We start from the raw sequence: 20,884 nt of genomic DNA, 5'->3' as shown, positions 1-20,884 counted from the left end.
ATAGAATCATAAGAATGCACATCATTCTTCTAGTTGAGTGATTTTATAGCCCTATGGAGCTTCTTTTAGTTGATATATTGGTGCTTACTAAGGAGTCAAACCTAATTGAAAAGTTGTTGATGTTCAAATATAGTAATTATGCTAATAGCTGTAGGGAGTTCCGTGATATGTTCCATCTTAGGCTTTTCATGATCGTCTATCATTGATAGTGATTAAGGATGTAAAAAACCAGTTCTGAAAGAATAGTTGATGGCTTTTTGATAATTCTCTTAAACGACGCCAATTGACGATGTTTTAAAAAATCCAAATGGCTTAGGAGCAGGGCTTATATGTTAAGTAATCAGTTAATTTCTTGATTTTAATAATCTAATTCATTCTCCCTAGCTAAAATGGCTTGTAGCTTATGCCCGGTTTCTAGTAGGCCAATGTGATTAGCATCTAGTACCTATAAAAGGTCTATATTTATATATTTGGGGACTCTCATATGCTTAAATAAATATTTTTTTTAGAGAAAGGAAGTGCAATAATATTCTAGAGAGATAAATTAATTAAATACATTTCTATTTAATAATTTTATTTGTTGTCTTGCATGTAAATATCTATTTTTATAATCTTTTAATTAAATAAAAAATAGATTCTAAAAAGCAAGGTTATTAAACCCGATCAGGACCATGATTTAAGTCACGGGTTGGGTAGGTTAACATGATTTGACCATTATTGATCCAAAACATCGTTGTTCCAATATTTAAAAATAAATAAATCAAATTAACGTTGTTTTTTTATATATATAAATAAAAACAAACTTGGTGTTGGTTCAATTAATCAAGTCGCGGGTGTACCTACTATGTTGGCTAGGTCATACTGAATTAACTCCTACGCAGTTTACTTTGAAACTTGACCTGTTGTAGAGAACAAGTTATTGGGTCACCATATTAACCTAACAAGTTTAAATGGGTCACCATGTTCAACAATGTTCAACAATGTTGTAAGAACAAATTCAACATACTCTAACTAGTAGAATAAAAAATCTTAAAATATAACCGTAAGTCACTTCAGTCCTCACATTTGAACTTCATGTATATTTGATATTTTAATGCATGATGTTTTTTAAAAGTGTTCTTCACTTAAAAATACATTAAAATAAATATGTTTTATTTTTGAGATTAACATATCAAAATTATTAAAAAATACTAAAATATATTAATTTAATATTTTTTTAAAAAAAAACTACTGCATTTTTTTTTCATGTCAATCCAGCTCTTGCGCTTACTCTCCTTATGGCCGTTCAAAATTCCAAATTACTTACATATTTATTAAAAATAATAAACTAAAAAAAGACAAATTTGCTATAATTTATTTAATCCACTCTGGACCATAATAAATTCCATTATTTATTTATTTGTAGTGTGATAAAAAGAGAAGAAGAAAATTGCAAACAAAACATAAACATCGGAGGCAGAGAGAGAGAGAGAGTGTGTGAAGAGGAATGGGGTCTTCTCCATCGGTACCAGAGAAATCAATCCATGAATTCACTGTCAAGGTAATAAAATAAAATATTATGTTTATAGATTGATTGCTTGCTTGTTGATTCATGGGTTTCTTTTAAAAAAATAATAATAAATTTTGATGTGAATTACTTTCAGGATAGCAGAGGTCAGGACGTGAACCTTGGTATCTATAAAGGGAAGGTTCTTCTTGTGGTTAACGTCGCCTCTAAATGGTTTGTTTTTGTTTCTTTTTTGTTCTTCGTCTTCTAGGGAATGGAATTACTCGAAACTTCATTATTGATTTCTTGTTGTTGTTTGGAACAGTGGATTTACAGATTCAAATTACACCCAGTTGACTGATCTTTATAAAAATTACAAGGACAAAGGTTTGTGTTTCTAATTAATGCTATGTTTTCACCCAGATTTTTTTTCGTGTGGAGAAAGCTGCTGTGATGAAAAATAAAATAAAATGATTTGATGTCTTGTGATGCTGTCAGGTTTGGAAATCTTGGCGTTTCCATGTAACCAGTTTTTGAATCAAGAGCCTGGGACAAGCGAGGATGCTCAAAACTTTGCTTGTACTATGTACAAGGCTGACTATCCAATTTTCCACAAGGTAATGAATGGACTTGGACTTGTTATTGCAGTAGGATGTTATCTCCTCCATAGTTGTTCTCGACATTTCACTCCTTCTAGTTTGCCAAATGTCCATTTCGCTCCATGCAGTTGCCATGTCCTTGTGTTAAGCGCATTGTTGCAGTTACAATCCACCCAGTTTAATTTCTAACAGGCCTAAATGGAGCCCTTTTTTTATATTTAATTTTCCTATTTATCCCCAAAAGAAGATTTGTTGTGGCCAACATGGCTAATCGTTATTTCTCCGACAACAGTGGTGCCGTAGGTTCATTGGCTATTTAAATGCATGGGTTGACATTAGACCAGAGGGACCAGAGTGGAACATTTGGCACTATATTCTCCAAATTTTTAGCTAGTCTTTTTCATTATGGTGCTACTTGTTGATCAACGTAGGTAGTTAATGCTGCCTTCAAAGTTGATCTCAAGTGCCTGTGATTATCTTCTATCTGGTTATAAGATGATGCTAGAAGTTCATTCATTTCTGTAAAAGATTGTTATAACTCTTTTTTACCAATGCATTCTCTCTTAGGTTAAGTTATTTCGCTTCCTAGAAATTACTGTTTATGCGGTTGATTGTAGCTGGTTTAGCTATCTATTGAGAGTTAATGAAGATCTATGAATTCCATATAGATCAGAGTCAAGCTTAGCAAACACTACTTTTTCATACCACTACAGAGGTAGAAGGTCTTTAACTTTCTCTACCACTAAGGCCTTTATGAAAGACTTAGGAATCACTGTATTTCATAAGGAGACGCTGACGACTCTAGACTGCAGGGGCACATGGTATTGTTTGATGTGGAAACGGCTGTCCCATTATTAGCAGATTGAATGTGAGCCTAGAGTCTAAATGCATTAGAAATGGGGCTGGCCAGTGGCCAATGATGAAGAGATATTGATTTGGAAGTGAATTGGTCAATTCTGCTACTTCCTTGTTGGGAAGCACCCTTGAGAGGTTCTGTGGGAGGCAAGTGGCCATATGTTTGATTGGATAGCTGAGAGCTGATGCACCCAAGAAACAAGCATTTTATTTTTATTTTTAATGATATTTTCAATAGGGGTATTTCTGAATTCCCGACTTCATCTCATGCACTGAATTGGATGGCCTTTGGTTGGCATTTATTGGGACATGGAAACCTTTTACAGTGTATAGGTTGCAAATTAGATTGATCACGGAACTTCTGCCTGCATTTGTTTAACATTTGAGAAAAATGGGCTGGTAATGGAAGGGGTTTAAAGCTGAACTGCTGCACTTACGTCCTTGTCATTTTTTGGTTCTTTGAGAGGCGCAAAGATATGTGGTCTACAATACTCCATCAAGTGACAAAAAGTGGAACTGAAAATATTGGGAAATACTTGTTTTGACACTTAAAAGTAGACATACATAGATGTTTAATCAGTAATTAGATTTTTTTTTCTCCTGAAGTTAGTTGAATTCAAGATTTGTACTAGGGTCATGTTAAGAAATCAGGAGCATGTTTTTATTGTATAGGCTGTTAATCTTTTTCAATATCAGAAGTTACAAGGGTTAGTATAGTAGCAATTTACAGTTATCTAGAATCGCTAGAATGTGTAGGATGCAGTAAAAGACGACAAATTCAAAAAGGAAAATGAATATGCTAGTTGAAGTAGAATTCATGGATTGTGTTGGGTATAGTAGCAATTTACAGTTATCTAGAATTGCTAGAATGAGTAGGATGCAGTAAAAGACGACAAATTCAAAAAGGAAAATTAATGTGCTAGTTGAAGTAGAATTCATGGATTGTGTTGGCATTCAAGAAGTCCATTTCTGATTTAATAAGATTTTAAACCTGATGTTTAAGTGATTGCTTGTCAATCATCATATTTGTGAGAGATACTTAACTGAGCTTTTCATGTGACCATAAATTATACAGCTTACCAACTATGGATCTTCAGTTAGAAGTAGTTGATTTTGCTCTTTGGAACGTGCTTATTTAATACTAGATTCTCAACTCTCTGCTGCATCTAGGTTCGTGTTAATGGACCAAATGCTGCACCTGTATACAAGTTCCTCAAGGCAAGTAAACCTGGATTTCTGGGAAATAGGATAAAGTGGAATTTTACCAAGTTCTTGGTTGACAAGGACGGGCATGTCCTTGGTCGCTATAGCACAATCACTGCTCCTATGGCCATTGAGGTCCCTCCCTCCCTCCCTCTCTCTCTAGCAAATATGTTATTCATAAAATTCACACTCAGTTTTGCCTTGTTTTTTGTGAACAGGCTGATATCAAGAAAGCACTGGGAGAGATGTGACTTGCGAGAGAGAGATTAAAAAATAGCATGTATATCAATCAAGCCATGGTTACTTAAACATATAAACTATAATTAAAACTTTTATTTTTTTTTATTTTGTGAGAAACTGGCCCTTGCTTGCTTGGTTGTTCTCATGTCTATATTTTGGAATAAATAGAAAAATATTTGCTATCTGTGTTTCATCAAAAAGGTTGCTCGCATGTAAAGAACTTGGATTACAGAATCAGGCAGTCTATCACAAATGATTACTAATGTAGTTCACACAATTTTAGCACCTACTTTCTCCACGGATCACAAAATGGATTGTGTAGTGTTTGCTCGTTAAATGGCGGTTTAAACTTCCAGATGTTAGTTTACTTGCAAAAGAAATCATCTTGACTGTCAAATGGCCTTGAGCTCGTATTTTTATACGCGAGAGACTGGGCTTTATGGTTAGGTGACCATGGGATCTGCAGATTTTGGTGTGCAACGTAGCATCAATTTGAGCTTCTAATATATTACTGTTTATCAGGTGTTGCTGGGCATTGTTAGCTACTGAATTTGCTATTTTATTCAAATGTAATAGTGTTAAAGGCCATCTCCATGATAACTATAAAATAAAAGTTGTATATGATATTTTCTACTCATGTATTATAGATAACAATTACGACTCGTTAAACTATGTTATATTTTTTAATATTCTCTTCGGTGTGGTACTTTACTATATTTTTTTAAATGTGCTTAAAAATAACTCCAGGTTGGATTTCTGTAATACAATCAAGTAGGTAGAGATTGGCAATACAATCAAGAATCATGAGATGGGCAATCATGAATTTCCATTCAAGTGGCATGACACAATAAAAATCCACCCGACAGGTTGGATTTTTATCGAGTTAGATGCAGCATGTGTAGCTAGCCGCTAGCCACAGGACGTAGGTAGTTCAAACACTTTGTTGCCAGCAATAAGTTGTTGCGACTTCCCACGTGTATATTTCCCTCTTAATCGCCCTGGCTTTTCTATCATATAGGTGAAAGGAATATGAAACCGGTGGGTTAGTTTCCCGATGGACATTTCCAGGCGGATACAACAACGCACGGGTGAAGAGTTGAGATTTTCTGATTCAGAAGGGTAAGAGAAAAAAAGCACCCTCAACTCCGGCCATTACCATTCCATTAATTGTCTGGTTTTGCATCATTCCGTCCAGAGGAAGAATGATCATTGACTGTCAACTTCCATAAAACTAGTTTGTAGCTACATAGCAAGAACTTTGCCACATAATTCGTGTCACTAGGCAGGCCTTCGCCTTATCCCTTCGCTTTCATCTTCGATGAGATAAGGTTGCTCCTTCCCTATATTCGCCTAACCTTATCACAACATGAGGAATAAGGACAAGCTTTAGAACGTGGACACTGGCCTAGTTTGGTCAGATCCCAGAAAGGATGACCCAACAGAACACTTGTCACCGTCTCGATTCACAAACTCCGAACAGGTTGGCCCCATCGGAGTTATGACTGTTACCATAAGGTCTATGAAAGGTTATTTCTGGACACCGAAGTAACACCCCCTCTGTGCCCCCATGAAGATAAAGCAAAGAAATAGAACAAGAGGCACGTTATAATTGACTTCGAGGTTTGAACTGATTTCTCACGGCCGGCAATGATAAGTGCCCGGCATGTCGGATTGAGGAGGACTAGGTGCATGGGTTTTAAGTTAGCTAGACATGGTGCACGTGATTGTGGAGTGTAGTGAGGGTACTGTTGGTCCCTTTGATAGATATTTCAATGGTTATTTGTATTCATTAACTTGTTAAATAGTCATAAACTTTGTTTGTATATATTAAAATAATTTTAATATATTTATCTTAAAAATAATTTTTTTATCTATATTTTTAAATAAAAAATATTTTAAAAAACAAATTAATCACTCGAGTATTAATATTATTGGAGCAGCTAGACATTCGATTGTGGTTATCCTTTTATCCTTTTCAGTATATTTGACATGATGAATATTACGGGATTAATAATAATAATTGCTAAGAATGGGAGGGAGAAGAATCCTTGATTCGATTCGATTTATTTACTTCATTAAAAACCATGTCCAGGCATCCGGCATGCTTCATCCATGGGGTAATAAATTGATTTTTTTTTTATTAACATGAATGTCCAGAATAAATTTACGAGTCCTAAAGTTAATGACTATATAAACCTCTATTGATTATTATATTAACAACCACATGACTCAAACTTGAAACCATAAAAAAAACAAACTTCTTGATCCTAATCTTTTATTATTGGGTACCTACTAGATAGTTATAATAATAATATAACTTAAGAAAGGTAATAAATTTGATTTTAGGTTCTACTTGTGGGTGCTAGCTAGTTTAGGTGGAAAAATAATTACTTAATTGTTGGTTAATTTATTGTCGAGGAAACTTTATGTTGTTCAAGATTCAATTACCTTTCTTAAATCTATGATTTATAGGTTAAGTATAATTCTTTGAGATATCCTTAAATTACAAACATTTAAAAAAAAAAATTCAAAATTATCATTTGTACATTAAAGGGGTGATTTTAAAATCAACAAGGACATTTTGGATATAATTAAAAAGGAGATTAATTATAGTGTTTTCTTAAACATAGTGGTTTATGTCAAGTCATCAAATTTCTGGATAGTGTTCGTAATTTCATAATATATACTTTCAATTTATAGGATTCATAGCTATATATAAAAAAGACAACTTTATTTATATGATTTCTTTATTAAATTTTATTTCTCTAATGACGATTTTTTTTTATCTATAAAAATTAAATAATTTCTTTACTTTTTCAAGAATCTAATTTTGAGACACACAAAATTAAACATACTCAGTTGATTGCAAGAATTTAATTAGATAACAAAAAAAAAGTCTAATTTAATCACTAATTAGTTTCAATTATTTACTAACAATTACATACATTTACTAAAAAAAATACTAATAATGCTTCATTTCCAGACCGAGCCTAAGTTAGGTTAAAAAAACATAATCCAGAAAATGTCAATTACCGTCTTTCCTATTGATGTTGGATTTCTCCGAATGATAATTGATTTGTGGAAACCATATATATATATATATATATATATATATATATATATATATGCTCCGTAATCAAAATCAATCAACAAATATGAAAACATGGCCTAGTTGAAATATGAATTTGCCGTGCAATGTGTTATGGGATATTTGTTTGAGATTCTTTACAGAAATAAATTATAAAAATTTATTTAAAATTAATTAAATATTAAATGATAAAATTTAAAAGAAAAGGCAAAAAAGGTTTTGTTGAAAAAAAAAATGATAAAATTAAAAGAAAAAAGAAAAAAGATGGGGCTCAATCCAGTGGGTCAATTTTATAACCTCTCGACCCAACGCTTTGCTTATTTTAGGTTTAAAATCAACCCACGTGAAAGTATTTTTCGATGTAACCTATTTGACTTGGTAGTTTAAAAAATAATTAGATAATTGGTAAAAAGTGTGGTTCTATTTTAATTTTTTCTCAAGATGATATTTTTTTAATATTAAGACGATGATATATTAGATTGACTTGGATTTCGCGGATTAACCCATTAAACCCGCAATCTGGATTATGAACAACAATTTTATTTAAAAAAAAATATTTTTTACTTAATGATATAATAACGCTTATAAAATTAAGCATCAACTAAATGTTGAGATATTTATTTGAGATTATGATAATTTTATAGGATACAATCTGAAAAATTATGAAGACTAATTCAAAATAAATTAAAAATTAAAGAAAAAACTTGAAAAAAATATGGATTCAATCCAAAAAAAAATAAATTTTTTTTTACAAAAAACTTATTTGCTATTTACATGAACACAGAGAAAGAGCTAGGGTTTTTACCCTAGTTCTTTTTAGTGCAGGAGATAATGATTTGCTTGCCGAAACAATTCAAAACTTTAGGTTAATTATTAAGGATCTTATTGACGAGAATATTAATTTTGGTAATGCACAAACTAAATAGAACAGGAGGTGTAGTTTTTACAAGTTTTTTTTTTTTTTTTTTTTTTTTTTTTTTTTTTTTTTTCTGGTCACGCAACGCCGCAGATCTGTTTTCAAAACCTATTTTATTTAATTTTTTTACTATTAAAATAAATACCTGGAGTAAAAAATATTTTTATTTAGTTAAATTTTTATTTTTTTAATTTGACACAGCCATGATTTTTTTTCCAACAACATCATGGTTTTTTCAATATAAACTTAAAGCAATTAAAATAGAATTTTTTTAGTATTCAGATAATTTAAATTTGAAAGAAAAAACAGATTTTTTTAGACAAAACACTATTTTTTCAATCTTTTATTTTGACAAAATATGCATCCTTTTTTTTTTAACCAAAAGCTTGGTTCTTTGCATAAAAATATATCATGATTTGTAAAACAACTTTCAACTAATAAATAAAAAATAATATCTCGATTATTCTTATGTGATTATAGGACAAAATAAAAGAATAAACAATTTGAGTATTATTTATAAGATAATTTATAATATATATTTTATTAATTTCAATGACTCGGACTCGGATTCGGGTTTGTAGAATTATAAAAAATTATTTTTATCTAAAAACTCAAAAATACATTTTAAAAACTTTAATAATTTTATTTTAATCTTTAAACATCCTCAAATCACCCTGAAAATAAAAAAATCAAATCAAATAAAAATATATTTATGAATCCGGGTCTAATTTTTCTAGCATTTTTGAAAGGAAAAACTACAATTCTCTCTCCAAAATAGCCCAATTAATATAAAGATTAGCTTTTTTATGGTCCTAACTTTCTTTGTCATCTCTTACAACCTATGGACCGGAACAAAATGAAAATAAAATTTGAAGACTGAAATATAAAAATATAAAACTATAAGGATTAAAGTTTTTAAAAAGAAAAATCTAGAAATTAAAGTGTATTTCCCATGCACTGTTCTTAGTTTTTCGGATGCAGAGTAACAATTATTCACTGGATAATGATAAGGCAATGCAAGTATTTTCAAACTCAGTTCGGTTGATTGATTGATTTGATTTGATTTAATTAAATTTAATAATTTTTTATAATTTTAATAGTATAAAAAAAATATAATGAGAGTAAAAAAATTTGAAAAAGATAAAACAAATAATTCAAATTTATTCAGATTAGTATGCAAAATTTATAATTTATTTGTGATATTTAAGTAATTTTATTGAAAATAAATTAAATAAATCAATGAAGATTAATTATCAAACAAATTAATATTAAAAAAATAAAAATAAAAAAATTATTTTTTGATATATTTCTGTATCTTATTAATGTGTTATGTGTTAATATTAAAAATAAAATTTTAAAAATAAAAAAATATTTTAATAAATTTCAAATAAAAAATATTTTAAAAATCAACATTTATTACTGTCGCAAACTCTTTCCAAGTCGAAGACAAGTCCATACCAGACTGTTTTGGGCAAAGGAGACAAGGTAGTAATTATTCTGTGTCATATTTACATCAACAGCAACACCTGGCCCATTGCCCTGAACGCAGTCCAACATTCGTCTATCACCACATATTTGTCACTCACCTATCTTCCATTCCAAATCTCTCTATATAAGGCCTAAAGATCCATGAGAGCCCTTCAAGTTCAAACCACCACTTGTACTGCACAAGAAACCAAAATCCAAGTGCTCGCTTTACTTACCTTCAGCAATTACACTTCCTTGCCTAATTAAGCTCTAAGATGGCAGCAGGTGCATTGTCAATGAGAAGCATGAAGCTAAGGTCGTGGCAGAGGTGTTCAAAGCAAATCAGAGAGCAAAGAACACGGCTTTACATAATTTGGAGATGCACCGTGATGCTTCTATGTTGGCATGACTAGAGTTCTGCTAAATCTTTGATGGATGAATGGATGGGCGAGCTTGCATCAGGCAATGGAGGCTCAATCAGTGTCCAGTGTTGTTGGGTTGGGGTTTGATCCTCAATTACTAAGCAGTAACTTTGCTACGGCCAAGTTAAGGGCTGGAAATTGTGGGTTCTCAGTCATGTAGAGTTTATACAGAGTCCAAATAGTTAACGTAGTTCTTCTTCTGTTTTTATTTTTTATTTTTTGTTAACAATACACAGAGGTTAGAATCCGGATATGTCTTGGTGTACAAATGTGTGAAAGAAAGAAACAAAAGACTATTGAGTTGACTTATGAACTCATTCTAGTTTAAATCTATTTCCGACATCATCCACTTCCTGGAACCTTGTAAGGTTGTTCGAAGGTGGGATCCTATTATCCTGCGTCAACTGGAGTTTCTCTATGTTCAGTGGGTTTCTGTAAATTGAATTAGAGGTCGATATATTCCTTCTACAACGAATCTAGCACCCGATGGCTGAGAATAGACCAGGAGCATAAACTGAGAGAATCACTAAACCAATTGATCCCGATAGTCTTGGTCAGCATGAACCCTCAAGCCATGTAATTGCCTATTTTTTATTCGAGGGAACAATGCAGGAATATATCATTATCAAGCCATACTTGTTGCTTCTAATTTATCAATTAGCCTATGAATTAAATTCTAGCTTCGATGATGCTCTCTTAATTTCCTTCTCAACAAATCTGGAACCCTTAGAAACTTCCCTGAACTTTGATTAATGGTTGCTTCTACCGCCGAAAATATGAGTTGCTCTGAAAATATATTCAAATTCTTACAACCATAACGAGATGGATTGTATAGTATAGAAATCAACATTGGCTGTAAGCGAGAGAATGATAAGATAACCTAGCAGTCTAAAATCATAATCACCAATGTTGATATAAAATAACTATAAACTGCAACTGTTGACTTTATTCAACTATGTACAAGGGCTCCTTTATGTTTCTCGGTCACTCTTCCACGAAATCCCATCCATCATCCAAAAGCTGTTTCTCATTAGAGAAATCCCTTTCCACTGAGCAAGCAGGAATTGGCTCTTTTGGAAGCTCAGATGTCTCGCCTGTTTCAGCGGCCAGATTGGATGCCATGCTTTTAATGGATGAACCTGACGAGGCTAAAATGCAACTAGTCTGGCTTGAAGAAACAGATTTACTCAATGGTACACGCTCATCGAATCTCTCTTTCAGCAGTCTCACATCCTGACAAATAACAGATATTTCTCCTCTGCAAAAATGCGGTTTACAAAGTATATTATCATCACTTAAATCATTTCAAGATCCCTCAAAAATGATGGTTCTCACGAGGCATCAACTAAGAATTAGCAGAAAAGTTAATTTTGTCCTACAAAGAAATTAATTTGCAAGACAGACAAAATGATGAATGAAAAAAGCAGTAGCAGGATAAATGACAGGAGGTGATTTGCAAAAACTACAACAAATATGCAACCTTGAGATACCATTATTACCAACGAAAAACCTATTACTAATGGAAAACCTTGAGTTTAAAGATAAGCAGCAAAAGAAAACAGATTCAGTAAATTCAGGTCACCAGGAAAGAGCAAAATATAAAATGCAGAACTTAATCAAAATAATCAGAGGAAGACTTACTGCAATGTATCAACAACACAACCACGGTCCATAAGAAACTCCTGCAGCTGCAAAATATCAAAATTAGAAGGATTAGTAACAAATAGTTATTGTTTAATTTGACAAGAGACCCTAAGAATACTATGAGTGATAGTGGGCAATGCGTTGCTACCTTAGCATTCTCCTCTGCCTCCTTTTGTAGAATTTTTGACTCTTGCACCACTTTCTCCATTATGATTTCTTGCTCAGCAAGAGCATTTCGTGCAGTCTCCTCCTTTTCCAGCTTCTCTAACTCAGCTGTTTTCCTTAGCTCCTCTGCTGCAGCTAGTCGTGATTCAAGGGTTTGGCGCATCTATACATAATTTTTGTTCAGGTTAGCAACAATAAGGACTACAGATGATGCATTCTCTCACTTAAAATACATTAGTAAACCAAGAGCCTTCATAAAATAATGGAAAGAAGAATAATTACAATTCAACAAGTAGGCACAGAGGGAAAGAAAAAGGTGAAGTTATAATAGAATACTTCCTTGACAAGATTTCAAGGGGATACATTATGTGAAAGACATTTAAATAAAAAATACACCATTAAATTATAAGGACAATACCTCATCAAGAATAGCAAGAGCATTATCTCTTTCGTCTGATAAGCTAAGTAGACGAGCCTGCAACTCCCTCACTTCAGTAGCTAGGATTGCCTTCTCCCCATAAACTTCTCCAGCATGCTACAAAAGCAAACAATCATTAAAAAAAAAGGAAAAAAAAAGGAAAAACACATTCAAAATTAAATGAGCATAATCCACAACCAGTGATTAAATAAAGTATTACAATTTTCCTACCATGTCATTTGCCTCTTTTGCATGTACCAGCATCTCTTTGAGTTTCTCCACCTCGACTAGAATGTCCAAACCTCCCCTAGCAGCCTCCTCTTTAGCTTGTTCTGCAGATATTTCTTGAAGTTCAACCTCTTTCATCATGTTCATAACTGACTCCATTGCCGAAAACAAGGTTTTCTGTATCAAGTTAAAAAACAAAAGAGTGCAATGAAATTGATTAGGAACTGTACAGTCAAAGAAATACAAATCTCACTCTATCTCCAACCCGCATAAAGAAAAATCTTCAAACTTTATGTAAATTATAAAGCTATATTTTTAGTGAATTTGATCAACTAAATTAAACAAGAGCATAAGAATATAAAACAATGAACTGTTTTAAATACAACTAAGGCAACAAGAAATAATAAATAATCTCCATGATTAGTGGACGTATATTGTACAAATATGTTCCAATGTCAATAATTTGAGATTCAAAACCAAGAAAAAAAATTCAAAGCCAACAATACCTTGTTGTCTTTAGCAGCTTCGACAATCTCTTCAAGAAGTTCAATTTGTCTATATTGCTTGGAATTCATATTTTCAGCATTAACTCCCAGCAGCAAATCATTTGACACTAGTATCAGAGTCTGACTTGACCCAGGCTGCGAAATGCCTTCTTGGTGTTGGGGCTCTCCCAGCAGTATCAATTCCTCACTTTCAACATGCCCTTGCAACTGATTGGTGTCAGCATTTTCACCAGAAGGTACAACTACAGGTTGATCCTGCCTATTTTCTTGATGGGTTGAATCACCATCATTGACAACACTTGTTAACTCAGTTTTCCCATCATCTTCTTCGGCTATCAATCCTGGTTCAGAAGATCTCACACTTTTCACCAAACTAACCTGCCGATGCCTCAGCCCAGTTTCCTCCTCTTGTTCGGCTGCACATCAAGATGTTCGATAAGTCACAATTTCATCATTGAATTGAAAAAAGAAGTACCGAAAAATAAAGGAACCAATTTTATTTGGATAAACATAGTTAAATATTTGTTAAAGGGATATGAGGGGCTCAAATATTACTTTGTCCATCTAATGGAAGACTTGGGCTGGTATCCTCACAGGGAGGACTCGGAGCTGCAGAATGCCTGGAAAGTGAAGGAATAACCTCTGAAAGAACAACTTCAGCAGCAACATCGGCATCTTTTGAATGTTCAATGGCAACTGCCTTCAGAATTCGTGCATCGACCTGAGCAGGTGAATGAATTTAAACCAACAACGCCTCACTCGGAAACAATAAAAATAATAATAAAGGAGTAAAAAATAGACACCCGTCTAATTAACATGGACAGAGCATTATTAAATATTGGAGACTTAACCCAAAAAGGAAAAAAAAATCAATTATCAAACTTAAGTGAAACTCTTGATGCTTGACATAAATGGGATTTTCGATTTATGATTAAAACATTACACAACTTCAAAACAGTTAGAAATTACAGTCATCAACAAAAACAAAGCCTTAATCACAACCATTTCGCACGATCACAAAAAAAATCCACACGGTATGGGGCAATTACACTCCGCAATAATAAGAGATGAGAGTTATAGTGTAGATACCTGAGGAAACACGTCCATCAAGCATTTATAAACTGTATTGAAACCCATAATATTACTATTATTAAACAGCAATAATCTGCGAGTAAAAAAGAAAGAAGAAAAAATATTAATTCAAAGTAAAACACCCAACGTTAACAACAAAATGATAAAACATAGAAACCCTAATGTTCCTCCGCCTTGTTAAAAAGAATCAACAAAGAATACAATCTCAAAATTCGGTTAATTCAATTGAATTTAATCATGATTATAACAAAAGCACAGACCTTGCGATTTCGAACTGGACGGTACACAGAGAGAGACAAAGAGGGAGAGGCTAAGGTGGTGTGGTTTACTTAGGGGAGAAGAGAGGAGAAGAGAAATAGAATGGCTTTTGGTATTTGTTGTTGACTGTATGTTAGCTTTTTTATCGGGAGAATTAGTCCTGACTATCGAATTAAATAGAAAAGATCAAATTAGTCCTCTTACTATGAAAGTATCCTCAATGTAATACCCAAATATTATGTTGTTTTAATTGGATCCTTAAAAGCACCTTATGTTTCTTGATTAAAGCGGAGCCGGCTTAAGAGCGTGTTTGGCAGTGTGGTTGCGGGTGCTTTTCAAATAACTTTTCGTGCCAAAATGCATGCCAACGATTTTTTTTATTTTTTAAAAATCATTTTTGACATCAGCACATCAAAACGATCTAAAACGTACAAACCATATTAAATTTTAGCAAAAAAAAAACAAAAAATTTTCAAATTTTTTGGGAACGCGGCCGCAGCCGCGTTCCCAAACGGTGTCTAAGTTAAGGGCCACTTGAGAAATTACCCAGGCCCCATTTAACAAAAAAATCTGACGTTTAATATATATATATATATATATATATATTATTTTTAAATAAATAATAATATAAAGTACAACCTCTCGTGTTATAATGAGCATGATTATATGTAATTTAGACGGAAAATGCTAGCAATTATATAAGAGATGATTCAATTGGAGAACATCAAATGCTTCTTTGACTCATTTGGAAGGTTTAATAGTTAGGGGACCTAGTTGAGAAATGGTGAATAATTTAGAGACTAATCTGAGGTTTGTAATTGCACCTTTATTTATTACAGCTTGTTCGATTGCATTCCAGTCTGTCTCTGACACGGAGTCACTCTACAATACTTAACCGCCTTTACCATACTAATATTTATTTATTTATTTATTTATATCTATATATGTGTGTGTGTGTGGAATTTTCGTGGATCCGGATATTGCTTTTGGTTTGCGTGGTGTGGCTACGGAGCTTCGCCCGTCAGCTGTCACCAGATTTAGACATGAAGGGCTCTCGCTTTCCATGGGAGCTGCTGGGATTTAGCTGCGTTCTCTTGGCTTTACAAAACAATTTAATTAGCCCTATTAGATTATTTTCAAGCACTGTCATGCGAGTCGGATGGTTTTATAATAAAGAAAATATAATGTATAATGAATTATATTTGTTTTTAAGATATATAATATTTATATATTGGATCTACCTAAGTTAATTTATTATATATTTGACCATGATTATAAGACCGTCGGGCAACTATAAAAAGTTAAATAAAATAAATTAAAAAAATAAATTAAAAATATTCAATTAAGAAAAATAAAGAAAATAAACCGAGTCAACTTTCGTTAACTTATCAAATCCATGACCATGTGTTATGAGATAGGGATAACCCCATAAAAAAATATGAAACCTAATTTTTAATAAATGCAATGTTGGAGGGTAAAAAAATCAATTAGAAAAGGCAAAACAAAAAGACACGAGTAAACCCAAGTTAACTTGTTAAATCCCCAATCTGGTTCATAAACTCAAGATAATTTCATAGAAAGCAATTGAAAAAAATATATATAAAATTCCACTCTTAGCAGATCTATTGTTGAAGGTTGAAATTAAAAAAAAATTTCCATGAAACTAGTATAAAACCTAACATAAAAGAAATAAAAAAATATATAAAGTATAATTCTCAAAACAATATAATATTAAAAGATAAAATTAAAAAAAAATCAAGTTGGATTTGAACGGTGACATTTTGTAGATATGCTTTTCAAAACCTACTCCATTTGTAATACTAACCGGTACCAAGCACTTGTTGCATAAAAAATCCATCATAAATCCAGTATTCAACCTCCACTCCAAACCCATTTCAAGCCTCAAAGTTGTGTGGCGTAAAGACCTCAACTAGACCATACTATTGAGAGAGATAAGCGATACAAACTCCACTCAAAGGTAGGTTTGCTCATGTTAGCCATCAATAAAGAACTTTCTTGAAGAAAAGAGAAGGATTCCTTTGGAAAATAAGGGATGGATTGTTTCGAAATTATGTAAATTGCTGATGAGGGCTAAGGACAAGTGTGAATAAACTAGTTCAAGTGAAAGAGAATTTGGTTTTCCTAATGATTTTTTGGCCATTTTGGTGCCTAAATATCCAATTGAATTTAGGCTAATTGGCCCACCTAAAAAAGAAAAGTCATTTACTGAGTTGGTTGATTGGAAGTCGTGTTAGGGCCTCTAAAATTTAGAGCATGAGGAATTCTAAGTTTTATATTTCGTTATTTGCTATGTCATTAGGATTTTTTGTTTTTTCATGCTTTAACATAAAAATATAACATGTTTTAAAAACTAAATGAAGGTAAATGAGAAATTATTCTAAAAAAAACCTTTGAATAATAAAAATTTCAAACCTAAAATTACTTTCTGGACTGAACAATTGACTTGTAGCCTGATGAGTTCAGGCTTGAGTTTGGTTAATGAAAAATATTTGATATTAAATTCTTATTTGATTAATAATTTTTTTAGTCCTTAAAATATCCAAGAACATCAACTAATATAATAATTATATGTTAAAAATAAATATTATTATGAGTAATTCATGAACTATGAACATTCATTAAGAAATAACCTATATTTATGAAGAAATCAACACAACATATTAACAACTAATCTAATCAAGTCCATGTTCATTTTTAAATTTCAATATGTATTTATCTCTAATTTTGACTCTTATTTTTGCTTATAAATAACAGTTCTTGGAAATAAGACAGACATGTTGAATGCCATGAAGCTATTAATTTAGAATTCAAGGCCCAAGCCATTTTAAATCTGAAAAAAAATTATTTTTTAATTGATTCTTGTCAATTAGTATTTTCAATTCATTAAAAATTAAAAATTATTATTCTTTTCAATTACATCTTATAAGTACAATCACCAATAAAATTCCTAATTTTCTTATCAAACAAATTATGTTAGAAAGCGTTTTTGAAAAAAATTGAAAATTTTTTATTTTTTTATTAATTTTAAATTAATATGTTTTTAATGTTTTCAAATCATTTTGATGTGTTGATATCAAAAATGATTTTTTTTTAAAAAAAATCATTGACATGCATTTTGACACGAAAAGTTATTTGAAAAACAACCGCAACCACACTATCAAACAAGCTCTAATAAGAATCATTATAACTTGGTATCAGAGCCCGATGAATAATAGATGAAGGCACAAGAATGATATAATTAATCAAAGCAGTAACTAGTTTGAAGCAACAACAATACCATCAAAAAACTCAAAATCAAGTATTAGAAGATTTAGTTCTATAGTTACAACAAATGTCAGCGAAAATAAATCAACTAGGGCTCGAGGAAAGAGGCTAGTAGAGTCACAACTAGTATGTTTGGTATTGTGGTAGCTGTTGTGGTTTGAAAAAAAATTATTTTTATAAAAAGTACTTTTAGTTGAGGTTGATTTGAAAAAATAGATGTTTGGTTAAAACTTTGGTTGAAATTGAGATTGAACAAAAAATAATTTAATGTGTTTGGTCAAAAATGCTTTTGAAATTGAGGTTATAAAATAATTTAAAAAAATATTTATTAATATTGATGGTTTTTAATTTAAATATTGTAAATTTAACTATTGTTATTACATCATGAAATAAATAATATTGATATCAAATATTTTTTATTATTCCATTAAACTACGTGCAATTTCATCACGTACGAAATCTATCCATCAAGGACTATATTTTTCATAATTTCTTAAGCATGCAACAACATCAAGTAAAAATATCATCAAGAACAAAATTGGGATTGCAATCAAATGATCTCCTTCTAATTTTTTGAATAAAACAGAATTAAAAATAAAAATAAAAACAAAATTTTTTTAACTGGATCGAACCCGACAAGAATAAAATTGGGATTGCGATCAAATTCTGTAAATGCTACGTCATCAAGCGATCTCCTTCTAATTTTTTTGAACAAAACACAATTAAATAAAATAAAAATTGAATTTTTTTTACCGGATCGGACCCGGTTCAATACATTTAATTTTGAATCGGACCTTTGAGCCGGAATAATAACCAGAACAGTGGAGAGTGACTACACTGTTCAAGTAAACAGTGAAGTCACCCTATATTATTCACGTGAATAATAAAGTTCATTCTCTATTGTGTCCGCATGTTTATGGAAAGCAGCATAGAGCTGCTTTATGCAAACTTACTGTTTTAATTAATTTTAAAGGGTCCCACAGTGAATAGTAAATTAAGGTTATGCATTAGTAAACATTTGATACCTGCAGTTTATGTTAAAGTCAACCGTGGCCGCGTTTGTTAACGGACTCTAATATCTTCATAACTTCTATTAATGAGAATCATCGATAGGTACTGGAGCCTTGCGAAGAAAACCAGATTCAATTAAGACCCATGAAGATAGATTTTCTAAAGTTTGATGGGGAGGATCCCGAAGGTTGGGTTTATAAGGCCAACGTAGGTTATTCATGACTAGTTTCATATAGAGGGAAGGATAATTGCATGGTTTTAAGAGATGGAAGAAACACGGGCCATTACTAGCTGAGATCCATTTGTGAAGGCCTCACGAGTACATTTTAGAATGATTATTTATGATCATCCTATAGAAGCACTTATTAGCCTAAAATAAACCACTACAGTGAAAGGGTATGAAACCCAGTTAGAGCTTCTATCAAGTAGGGTGAGAGGACTATCATCATATTCATATCGGTTAAATTGTTTTTTGGGAGGATTAAAAGAGGAAATTAAGATTGTCGAGTCTTTAAAATTTAGTTGCAGTTTATGGATTGGTCAAAATACAAGAATAAAATATGCAGGCAGTCTGTAGGAGTTGGAGGCCTAATACTAGTGGGATTTAAGGAAGGATTGCCCCACCTAACCAACCCAGAATGGATATAAAACCCAAGCTTTCTATCCATAAACATACCCTAACTCAAATAAAGGAGAAAAGTGGATCTACTACCATTAGAGACTTAATTGATTGAAATGGATCTCAAGTTGTTAATGAAAAATTAAGTAAAGGTTTATCTCAATGCAATAGTTATGAGTTCTAATCTCGGAACTATAAGAGTTGTAGTCACTGTTGGAAACTTATCCTTAATAGCCTTGATAGATACTTGAATCACACACAATTATGATGGTAGGATTGCTAATGGAAATAGAATTCTTAGTGAGGAAAACTGTTTAGAATTCAGATTTTAGGTTTAATGAATTCAATTACATGCTCTAATTATGTTGATTAAGTTCGTAGGTTGTGATATGGTTTTTGAAGTAAAATGGTTAAAAGGCAGGGGGGCATCCCTTGCCGTTGCCCTGTTTCCCCGTTTTTGTTTCATGTCGCACAGCTTTCTACCATTAGAGTGAAATACTGCTTAGCAAGCTTTAGAAGAGGGGTGGCCGGAGATAGCCGAGCAGTTGAGTTTGAAAAGGACAAGTTTGCTCAATTGTTAATTGTCTGACCGACCAGTAATGACAACTGGCTGTGCAGTTATCCTATGTAGTAACTCTCTCTATAAATCACTATTTTAGCTCTTAGGGAAAAATAAGTTGTTTTCTGTCAAGGGCTGCCTTGTACCTAACTCGTAATCACACAAAGCAGATGAGTCGCGATAACAACTCAGACCATGTACTCTTCAATGCATATCAACTTAAAAAGCAGCAGCTCCCTTTGCAATCCACACAGGCATACCGAACCTGAGGAAACAGAAAGATCGTGAGGAAACCTAGTATAAAAAGAGCAGAAACTGTTATGGTATTCTTTAAACCAGTTCTTTTCTGTAGTAGGCAACCCAGATGGGCACAGTCAAGATTCTCGCAATAGCGCTTTCTGCTGCGTTTCTTTTACTTGATCCCATGACCAAGGCTGTCCCAGACCCACCTCAACGCTCACTTTGCATGCCCCAGTATTCTCTAGTGAACCATGCATGTTCAGTGATTCTAGGCTACTCATTGCCAAGCCACCCTCTTACCTCCGATGACGGGCACGGGCACGGGCACGGGCACGGGCACGGGAATGGCCATGGTCACAGTCATGGGCGGCGCAGACACAGGCATAGACAAAGGCATGGTGGCAGTCACAATGGATCATCTTCAGAAGACAATTGCTGCAAATGGTTGAAAGAATTAGATGAAGAGTGTGTCTGCGATGTGCTATATCGCCTGCCCCCTTTCCTCTCGAAGCCTACACACACGTACACTGTCTCTGTTGCTGAGGCATGCAATGTTACTTACAGTTGTGACATGCATTTGTAA

General features: G+C 32.6%; 4 protein-coding genes across 4 annotated transcripts; 3 read left to right on the top strand and 1 right to left on the bottom strand.

Moving 5' to 3' along the window:
- Nucleotides 1-1,385: 1,385 nt before the first annotated feature.
- Nucleotides 1,386-4,565, top strand: LOC133682419 (probable glutathione peroxidase 4). The gene is made up of 6 exons (XM_062105766.1): nt 1,386-1,540; nt 1,644-1,720; nt 1,812-1,873; nt 1,985-2,103; nt 4,111-4,278; nt 4,362-4,565. The coding sequence occupies exons 1-6, from the start codon at nt 1,487-1,489 to the stop codon at nt 4,392-4,394; spliced, it is 513 nt and encodes a 170-aa protein (XP_061961750.1). The 5' UTR covers nt 1,386-1,486; the 3' UTR covers nt 4,395-4,565.
- Nucleotides 4,566-10,018: 5,453 nt separating this feature from the next.
- LOC133682584 (small polypeptide DEVIL 14-like) lies at nt 10,019-10,484 on the top strand. The gene has a single exon (XM_062105983.1). The coding sequence runs from the start codon at nt 10,130-10,132 to the stop codon at nt 10,265-10,267; it is 138 nt and encodes a 45-aa protein (XP_061961967.1). The 5' UTR covers nt 10,019-10,129; the 3' UTR covers nt 10,268-10,484.
- A 516-nt stretch (nt 10,485-11,000) lies between these two features.
- LOC133682583 (uncharacterized) lies at nt 11,001-14,720 on the bottom strand. The gene is made up of 9 exons (XM_062105982.1): nt 14,590-14,720; nt 14,327-14,402; nt 13,793-13,958; nt 13,238-13,653; nt 12,735-12,908; nt 12,504-12,620; nt 12,069-12,248; nt 11,918-11,964; nt 11,001-11,534 (listed from the first exon to the last, which is right to left on the bottom strand). Exons 2-9 carry the CDS (start codon nt 14,372-14,374, stop codon nt 11,261-11,263), a joined length of 1,422 nt encoding a protein of 473 aa, XP_061961966.1. The 5' UTR covers nt 14,375-14,402; nt 14,590-14,720; the 3' UTR covers nt 11,001-11,260.
- A 5,705-nt stretch (nt 14,721-20,425) lies between these two features.
- On the top strand, nt 20,426-20,884 carry LOC133682969 (uncharacterized). The gene has a single exon (XM_062106498.1). It carries the CDS (start codon nt 20,426-20,428, stop codon nt 20,882-20,884), a length of 459 nt encoding a protein of 152 aa, XP_061962482.1.

The sequence above is a fragment of the Populus nigra genome, chromosome 2 (genome assembly GCF_951802175.1).
Source record: "Populus nigra chromosome 2, ddPopNigr1.1, whole genome shotgun sequence".
NCBI lineage: Eukaryota > Viridiplantae > Streptophyta > Magnoliopsida > Malpighiales > Salicaceae > Populus > Populus nigra.
The sequence above is the reverse complement of the archived record's forward strand: the minus strand, read 5'-3'. Positions and strand labels throughout refer to the sequence as shown.

What these genes read in the sequence shown, in the direction of transcription:
- LOC133682419 (XM_062105766.1), top strand. Translation starts at nt 1,487, where the DNA reads ATGGGGTCTTCTCCATCGGTACCAGAGAAATCAATCCATGAATTCACT. An exon ending in GTTAACGTCGCCTCTAAATG is followed by an intron (nt 1,721 to 1,811) that starts GTTTGTTTTTGT and finishes TGTTTGGAACAG; the next exon opens with TGGATTTACAGATTCAAATT. An exon ending in CTGCTCCTATGGCCATTGAG is followed by an intron (nt 4,279 to 4,361) that starts GTCCCTCCCTCC and finishes TTTTGTGAACAG; the next exon opens with GCTGATATCAAGAAAGCACT.
- LOC133682583 (XM_062105982.1), bottom strand. Translation starts at nt 14,374, where the DNA reads ATGGGTTTCAATACAGTTTATAAATGCTTGATGGACGTGTTTCCTCAG. An exon ending in AGGCAGAGGAGAATGCTAAG is followed by an intron (nt 11,965 to 12,068) that starts GTAGCAACGCAT and finishes GATATTTTGCAG; the next exon opens with CTGCAGGAGTTTCTTATGGA. An exon ending in TGTGTTGTTGATACATTGCA is followed by an intron (nt 11,535 to 11,917) that starts GTAAGTCTTCCT and finishes GCATTTTTGCAG; the next exon opens with AGGAGAAATATCTGTTATTT.
- LOC133682969 (XM_062106498.1), top strand. Translation starts at nt 20,426, where the DNA reads ATGGGCACAGTCAAGATTCTCGCAATAGCGCTTTCTGCTGCGTTTCTT.
- LOC133682584 (XM_062105983.1), top strand. Translation starts at nt 10,130, where the DNA reads ATGGCAGCAGGTGCATTGTCAATGAGAAGCATGAAGCTAAGGTCGTGG.